Source organism: Ammospiza caudacuta, chromosome 3 (genome assembly GCF_027887145.1).
Source record: "Ammospiza caudacuta isolate bAmmCau1 chromosome 3, bAmmCau1.pri, whole genome shotgun sequence".
Lineage (NCBI taxonomy): Eukaryota > Metazoa > Chordata > Aves > Passeriformes > Passerellidae > Ammospiza > Ammospiza caudacuta.
The window spans coordinates 2,412,003-2,420,528 of NC_080595.1; the positions used below are offsets into that span (position 1 = coordinate 2,412,003).

The following is an 8,526-nucleotide window of genomic DNA, read 5'->3' on the forward strand; positions in this document are numbered from 1 at the left end:
TTATCAGGATCTGAGAATAAACAAAAAAAAAATCAGTATCTTAAATTTTACTCATGTGCTGCTCTAGAGACTGTGCTAGATCAGTTACAATAATTCAGAGGTAGTAGAGCTGACTCTTTGTATTTTTCATTTCCAAAACCACAGGACTGTGTTTCTACTCTGACAGCATAAATAACCCCTGTCACTTGCTGGAGTCTGGTGGTTTTGTGACTGTTGTGAAACTCAGGGAATTGCTCAAAGCAGGTAAGAAGGAGCCAGGGTGGCCTGCACTGACATCATGCCCTGTTACCAGTCAAACCAGTCAGAGCAGTGCAACTGTCCCAAGGAGAGATTATCCAGCAGTTAAAGGCTGAGCTGCTGTGGCCACAGAAGCCAGGGCACAGATTTACCAGCCCAAAGCTGCATCAGAGTGCCCTGCAGAGGAACCAGTCCAAGATGTGAGGAGAGGAAAGGATGTGTGGGCACTCACAATTACCACCTGCCTTTACAGCCCAAAAATGGTCACCAATCCCAACACCTGGGCCACACCTGCATGGATAAACATCTGGAAGGAGTTACATGAGAACATCACTTCTTGTGCTGTGTTGTGTAAAACAAGTGCAGTTCTGCCATGATTGCACACAAGAGCATTCCTGCAGTGGTTTAGCACGAAATCCCTGTGCTGGTTTCCAGGTTTGCATCTCTTCTGGAAGGTTTTCATTGCCAACAGAGGAGATCTGTAAGAAACTGCATTTGCTTTGTGTTTACCTCAGCAGCAAATCTCACCAAGTCAGAAGAACCTTAATATCCCAGATGGAGTCTAATGCCACACAAGGAAGAGTTTCCAACCTGTGCAAAGTGGCCCATTTATTTCTACTAGACAAACAGAGGATTTTAAATTGATTTTTCAGAGAGCTGAACAAAGCTCTGACCCTTTGCATGTTCCTGTGTCTGCAGCCTTTGAACCACTCAGCAGTGGCATTTATCAGTAGCTCACATATTCCAGCAGAAAATGGTTGATCTACTAAAGAGTAAGATTCAAGAATAAACTAATCTTATATAAATAGATGCCAAAGTTCTCTTACAGAATTCTAGCTCTGCTACAGGTATATAAATAATTCTGAAGAGTAACATAAAGGTGACTGATAAGTTAAATAAGGTAACTTATAAGTAAATAAAGGTAACTTCTAAGTCAAAATAAAGCTGCTTGCCTAAATGCTTAGGTTGGGCAGTATTTCAGGCACCTCTCCTGTCTGATCTCCTCTTCCAGGCTCTCCTGTGGCAGCCACACCTGCTCCTTTTGCTCCTCTCCCCTTCCCAAAGCTGAGCCAGCCTGGAGCAGCCTGTCCAGCAGCCTTCCTCTCCCCCCCGTGCTCATTGAGGTTTCTTTTCTCTGCAGCCTGCCATGTGGACAGAAACAAACAGTAAATTGTGCTGTGTATTTCACTTCAATGAACTTTAATACCCTTCTGCAATCAATACAATTAATTGGGAGTTAAATAACTCACTTCAATTCCTCAGAGCCTACTTTTCCAATTAAGGTAATTGCAAGATTGAAAGGATCAAAATTCTTGTGGAGGTTTAGGAGATACAATGATGACAGTGACTTGTAGGCTGAGTCAAACAAATATAAAGACAACTCAGGTAAGGATAAACTATCTTCCTGCTAAAAGAACTGTTGTCAAATAGTATGACCTAGAAGTGAAATTAAACTTATCTTTCTAAAAAATAAGACTTAAAACATTCCAACAAGCATCATGGTGTTGTCTTCTCAACTTGTTCTGAGCCAGAAAGCAGAGAAAAAAAAAATAACCTAAAACAGACAGAAAGCCAAAAATCTACCTGAATGGATGCTCTTAAAAAATTTGGGGTTTATTAATTAATTCATTCAGAGACCCTTCCTCTGAAATCTTTCACTGACAGGAGAGGCTGACAGTCCATTAATTACATCTCAGAACAGTAAATGAATTCCCTCCAGGGACACACTCTGCACACAGAATTGCACACATGATACAGAGAAGCAAAGGGGGGAGGGGTGTATTTTAAATTTCAGATTTTTTTCGCTATTTTCATTTCAACAACAGATATAATTTTCAAATACAGACAATTTTCTGGTACACAGGGCAATGTCTCAGGAACATATTCTGTTTTAAACCTCAAGGCTTTCATTTGCCCTTTAACTACTTTTTCCTTTACATCTGCACTTGAAAATCTAACAATTTACTATAAATAATTGTAATCACCATCTCCCAATACCTGAGCACAACCACTGAAATTCATGTTCTATTTATTAACAACAGGCATTCAGAGATTACTTTCAAATCAAGGTTCCAGCATAATATTTGTCTTTTCAGCCACTCTACCTCAATAAAATTCCGCTCCTTTTTTTAGAGTTTTGCTGTGTTGAACAGACTTCTAAGAAGCCAAGGCCAGCAAATGCCATTAAAATATAAATACTGAAAGCTTTGTTAACACATAATGGGTGTTGAAGATCCCTGTAGGAATGGTCAAACTGAAACTACTCAATCAATTAAGAAATTGCCTACTTATATTTTCAATAAACCTTAAAATAAAACAATTATTTTAATGATTAAGACAAACTTAGTTATTTAATCCACTGATGTAACCTTTAAAAGTTCAACATGTTATACATACATACCACAAGGAAAAAAAAAGTTTTAATTATCTTTGCTTCATTTAACAAAAAACCAAAACAGTATTCAAGACAGAATTCTCAAACACCCATATGAAGAAAATACTTTGAACAGTCTTAATATTTTTATGGCTTTTGATAAACTGGAGCCCTAAAATTTTGGTGGGCAGATGCAAAATTTACCACCTGAAAGGCAGCATGAAAAGTTTGTCCAACTCCAAGACCTTCTCTAAGTGACACAATTAAGCAAGAAATGTTAATTTTTCTTTGATGCTCCAATTACTTTCAGCTTCCTCCAACTCAAGGCTTTCCTACTGCTCAAAAACACAGGAGAGATATTTTGACACTGATATAAAATCAATAAAGGACAGAAATAAGCTGAGATGCAGATGGAGCTGATAGATAGGCAGCTAGCAGGCTACATCACAAAATGGCTGAGAGTGATGCAAAGTTAGCTCAGGGAGTAACAACTAATGGGTGTCTGGCTGCAGAATACCCTTTATTCCAATGTCCTTTCAAGAAACAAACCAGAACTGCTTGGAACTACTGGTGATGCCTCACTGCTCTCCCTTTGTAAACTCTATTTCTCCTCCCTTCCTCCCAAGTCCCTTTTTTCCTGAGAGCTGAGTTCTTTATGAGAGAACCCCACTTCTTATGAAAAGCAACTTAACCTTTTAACTATTCCACTGTGTGCATCTCCTGCAGCTCTCCCTCCCTTCAGGGGGAGACAAAGTGCTGTTACTCCTTTATGGTTCTGAGGGTGATGTTTTGGAGGACGACTCACAGAAATCAATCCTCCCTTTGCACATCTGTTGAAGAAGCTTGATACTCCTATGAAGACTGGGTGTTGTCTCCTAAGCAAGAATGGCAGTCCCTATTTTCTTTTTTTCCTTTGTTTGCTATTTTATGAATGCCTCACTTCTCCTATCTCGAGATCTCAGAGTGGCTGCCAGGTGGGTGGATAGAATCACTGACGTACAGCCATAGGTGAGTCAAATATAAATACCACAAATTTGAGCAATCATTTCTCCATCCCTTCACCAGCCAGTAGCAGCAAAAACTGGTACAGCCCCACCAGTGCTCCACTACAAACCAGACTTCAACAAGCCCTAAGTGGTGTCAATAAAGCCCAGTTCAGTGGCTTTGTTGATCAAAGTGCCTCAGAGCTCCTGCTTCTCTCCTGCAGCCACAGCGGAGTCCAACGCCGCAGGAGCTTTGCTGCTTCCAGCAAAAACAGTCTCAAAAGCTGCCTCCTGCTCCTCCAAAGTCACAGCAGCAGCAGCAGCAGCAGGGGCTCCTCTGGCAGCTGTGCTGGGAAAGGCTGGCCTCTGCTCTGCAATCCTCTCCAGGTCCACTGTTCTCCTCCCTCTTCTTTTGCCCAGGATTTTGATGTAATTAGCTGGCACAAGTCCTGTGGTTTGGCCGTCGTAACTAGCCAGGAGCCAGCCACGGATCTTGGGCTGTTGTTCTGAAGAGGAGAATGCAAATGCATCAGGTTACAGGGCAATCCAAGAGAACTGAACAAATCTACTCTGTAAGTTTCATCAGAATGCAATAATCACTTCATGGGGAGTAAAAATCAGTGTGGATGAGGAATTTGGTCAAATAAGGTGGATTGGGGGCTTTTTTGTTTCAATTTTCAGATTCTTGCACTTCTCACATGTGTTGAGAAAATAAAAAGGTTTACCAGAAAATCAAAAGTTTACCTTTGGGTGCTAATCTTAGCATGTCACCAGCACGGAAAGAAATTTCTTCTTCTGAGAGAGCATTGAAATCATATTCTGCTCTTCCAACTACATGGTCGTCTTCTCCACTCGCCCAGTTACTAGACACTGTTTGCAAACAAAAACCACAAGTTTATCTGCTTGGAGTTACAAAGTTTGGCGTGTTTTTCAAAGGAAAATGAAGAAAACACTTCACCTTCCTTGCTAAAACTTTTCCAATAGAGAAGTCACAGAAGTAACATGAAAAGCAAGATTTGGGAAGCAAACCCAACCAACACTTGTCCCACCCAACCCAAAGTGCCACATCTAAGAGGAAGGAATCAGAAATTGAGAGGAAGCATGATTCTGGAATCACAGAAAGCTTCAGCAGGAAACCACATCTTAACAACAGCTTACTTAAGCAGGCTGTCACTTGCATCACACGCCTAAAATTCAGTACTAATAGATGTGCCCCAGCATCTATTAATTACTATTGCTGTAGTGTGAGACTAATCACTATACAGGCAACAACAAACGGAACAATACACGCTGCCCTTCTCTGGTGCTGCAGGTCATCTTTACCTGTTTCTTCCTCACTGTATGTAGAAAGCAGCTTCCAAATCAGGTAGGGGCCTCCCAGTATGACAGCAAAGAACAGGAAAATGGGCCAGGATTTCGCAGAGTTAGCCACCTTGTCTTCGAGGCCGGCACGAGCCACTCTGCCCTCGCTCTCAGCCCACAGCTCCTCGTTGTCGCAGCTCTGCCGCAGCCCCAGCAGGCGCCGCAGGCGCTGGTAGAGGTACCTGACAGTTCTCACGAGGGCAAAGGCCGAGAACACCTTGGTGAAGTGGATCTTGAGGCGGGAGAAGTGGTTGGCCACATCCAGCACGGCCCTGAAGCTGTTGTAGACGGCGGAGAAGGTGGCGTCCATCATCATGCTGACGGAGGCGAAGGCGTGCACGATGCTCTCGATGGACTGGAAGGCGCCGCGGCTGCTCTCCTCCGCCTGCTGCACAAACCTGCTGGGGGGCACGGCCTCGGCACAGAAGCGGTTGTAGCCCAGCCCCCCGTAGCCGTAGCTGTAGGGACTGTAGCTGCCGTAGAAGGAGGAGCCGTAGGAGCCATAGCCCGGGGAGAAGGAGCTGCTGTAGGCGGGTCTGAAGGCGCTCAGGCCGCTGCTCGTCTGCTGGGAGGGCCGGGGCAGGATGGGCGGGGGGATCCGCGCCACTGCGGGCTGCCCGGGCCGGCTCAGCACGCCGTCACCCAGGTCAGCAGACCTAAAAAACACATTCAGACAATCCAGAGTTAAAGTTTTCCTCCCACTAACTCCTGAACACCACAGAGAGTTTCAGCAGCAGGGGTGTGACCGTGTCCACAGGGGCGTGAGGATGAGGGGAGAGATGAGGATCTGACTCCATGTTTCAGAAGGCTGATTTATTATTTTATTATATATATTATATTAAAACTACACTAAAAGAATAGAAGAAAGGATTTCATCAGAAGGCTGGCTAAGAATAGAAAAAAAAAGAATGATAACAAAAGCTTGTGGCTTGGACTCTCTGTCTGAGCCAGCTGAGTGTGATTGGCCATTAATTAGAAACAACACATGAGACCAATCCCAGATGCACCTGTTGCATCCCACAGCAGCAGATAAACAATGTTTACATTTTGTTCCTGAGGCCTCTCAGCTTCTCAGGAGAAAAAATCCTAAGGAAAGGATTTTTCATAAAAGATGTGTGTGACACATGGGGACAGGGAACCCAACACTCATTATGCTGAACAGGGTTTGATGGAAGTACAAGATCTGGGCAGGAAACACAGATCCATCAGGGGGATAAAACCCCCAAGATCAGATATCCAGTGTGAACATGGATCTGGAATGTAAACATGGAAACCCTTTGCCTATTTATTCTATCATTTATTGTGTATTTAATGTATCAACCCATGAAATACACAACCCAGAGCCATCAAACCTGCTGCTCTAACACCCACGTCATTATTCTGCATGTGAGAGCCCCTAACACAAACTTTTATGAACTTTCCAATCTGAAAGATTTATTCCCAACCCTTGTTCCCAGCTCTTCCACACAATGAGCCAATGATACAGCAGGAAGAGAGCTTGAGAATCCACTCTTAAGGGTGGCATGACCTAAGTGGGCATCCAAGTAATTATGCAACAATATGTGCAAGGGCTTTGGGGTCCCCAATTTCCCTCTCTACCCAAACTGCCTGACCACCTGTGTGCAGATTTTCAAGGGGTTAAATCTACTGCTGAGAAGTGTTGGCAGAGAGAGGTCTTAATTTAGTAATTTTTCTTTTCCTTTGCATGCCCATAAATTTAAATAATTTTAGCAATGCCCTTCATAATACAACTCTGGAAGTACTTGACTGGCATTTGAATTCTGTCAAGCAGCTTTTTGTCCAATAAAAATATACATTTTTCATTCACACATTATCACCTAAAAGTCAAACATTTTATTTCCCATGCTTACTGCCTTGTCCCACAACTTCCCACTTCTGCAGTCCAGAAAAAAAGAAGGAAGTCAAGCTGGACTTGCTAAGGAGCTTGCTGTACTATTTCCATACAAGGTAGGGAACAGCTTCCTCCCAGCAAAACTTACAGGTTTCCACAGCAAAGAATAATATTTGTATCTTTATACTGCTGCTTTTTCCGTCACAGACTGTAACTCTCTCAGCAGTTGAAAACAGGAGGAAAAATAAGTTATTACCCCAGCAAACAGAGCTAGTGTAACTCAGTAAGTCACACTACAGTCCTCTGTCCTCTAGACAATTCGGGACACCCCGCTCCAAAGCTGCCTGAAGCCGTTTGAAATGGGGTAAATAAACCCAGAATGAAAAACCAACAGCACCAAACTGCTGGCTCAGCACTCGGCAGAGAGCACAGAGAAGTTTCTGCTCAACCTTTTGCCCAGTTTCAGCTCCCTCCAACGGCAATCACCAGCACCAGGAGAAAAACAAGACGAGCACTCAGCCACCCAGCGGGCCTTCCTTGGCTTCCCACAAAAAAGAAGGAGTTCACAAGCCCCTTTCTGTGCATCCTTCTCTCTGAACAGGCTGGGTTTTCAGGGAGAGCTCCCAGAAGCCGGGCACACACACACAGATATGGGACTGACAACACACAGGGATCTCTTCCAACTCCTGGGGCTGACACGCAGCTCCCCCCGTCCTGCAGAGCCTGGGGGCTCACAGAGCTGCACAGCTCCAGGAAAGGGCTGGGAATGCCGCCGGGAATGGACTGTGAATGCCCCCAGGAAAGGGCTGAGAGTGGCCCCAGAAATAGGCTGAGAGTGCCCCCAGGAAAGGGCTGAGAGTGGCCCCAGGAAAGGGCTGAGAGTGGCCCCAGGAAAGGGCTGAGAGTGGCCCCAGGAAAGGGCTGAGAGTGGCCCCAGGAAAGGGCTGAGAGTGGCCCCAGGAAAGGGCTGTCAATGCCCCCAGGAAAGGGCTGTCAATGCCCCCAGGAAAGGGCTGTCAATGCCCCCAGGAAAGGGCTGTCAATGCCCCCAGGAAAGGGCTGTCAATGCCCCCAGGAAAGGGCTGTCAATGCCCCCAGGAAAGGGCTGTCAATGCCCCCAGGAAAGGGCTGTCAATGCCCCCAGGAATGGGCTGTCAATGCCCCCAGGAAAGGGCTGTCAATGCCCCCAGGAATGGACTACCAATGTCCCCAGGAATGGACTTTTAATCCTCCCAAGATCGGACTGTGAACTCCCTCTACCCCCCGGTGACAACCCGGCTTTCCCTCCCCACACCGCACCGCAGCCTCCCTCACCACCAGCGGGGTTCGAGCCCGCAGCCCCTCAGCCGAGCCCGCCCCTCCCCGCCCGGCACAAGCCCCTCACGGCGCGGGGCAGCCCCGGCCGGGCCCGACCTTTGAGCCCGCCCCAGGGGAGCGGGCCCGGCCGGCCCGAAGGGGCGAACTCCCACGGCCTCCGCGGCGGGAACACCCGGGGAGGGACGCCCGCACTCACTGGAAGGCGGTGGCGGTGCCCGGCAGCCGCCGCGACTCCCAGGGCTTGGGCGGCGGCGTCGCCGCCATCGCGCCCGCTCGGCTCCACTTCGGCCCCGCTCGGCTCCGCTTCGGCCTCACTCGGCTCTAATCGACCCCGGCTCGGCCCCGCTCGGTTCGGGCTCGGCCTCGCTCGGCCCCGCCCGTCGGCAGGCGCCACGCGGGAG

The 8,526-nt window shown here is 46.7% G+C and overlaps 1 protein-coding gene across 1 annotated transcript; it reads right to left on the reverse strand.

The window, feature by feature from the left end:
• Positions 1-2,505: 2,505 nt before the first annotated feature.
• PEX13 (peroxisomal biogenesis factor 13) lies at positions 2,506-8,488 on the reverse strand. The gene is made up of 4 exons (XM_058801178.1): positions 8,322-8,488; positions 4,918-5,612; positions 4,339-4,464; positions 2,506-4,100 (listed from the first exon to the last, which is right to left on the reverse strand). Exons 1-4 carry the CDS (start codon positions 8,387-8,389, stop codon positions 3,793-3,795), a joined length of 1,197 nt encoding a protein of 398 aa, XP_058657161.1. The 5' UTR covers positions 8,390-8,488; the 3' UTR covers positions 2,506-3,792.
• Positions 8,489-8,526: the final 38 nt, after the last annotated feature.

What these genes read in the sequence shown, in the direction of transcription:
- PEX13 (XM_058801178.1), bottom strand. Translation starts at nt 8,389, where the DNA reads ATGGCGGCGACGCCGCCGCCCAAGCCCTGGGAGTCGCGGCGGCTGCCG. An exon ending in GGCACCGCCACCGCCTTCCA is followed by an intron (nt 5,613 to 8,321) that starts GTGAGTGCGGGC and finishes TGTGTTTTTTAG; the next exon opens with GTCTGCTGACCTGGGTGACG. An exon ending in GCTAAGATTAGCACCCAAAG is followed by an intron (nt 4,101 to 4,338) that starts GTAAACTTTTGA and finishes TCTCCTCTTCAG; the next exon opens with AACAACAGCCCAAGATCCGT.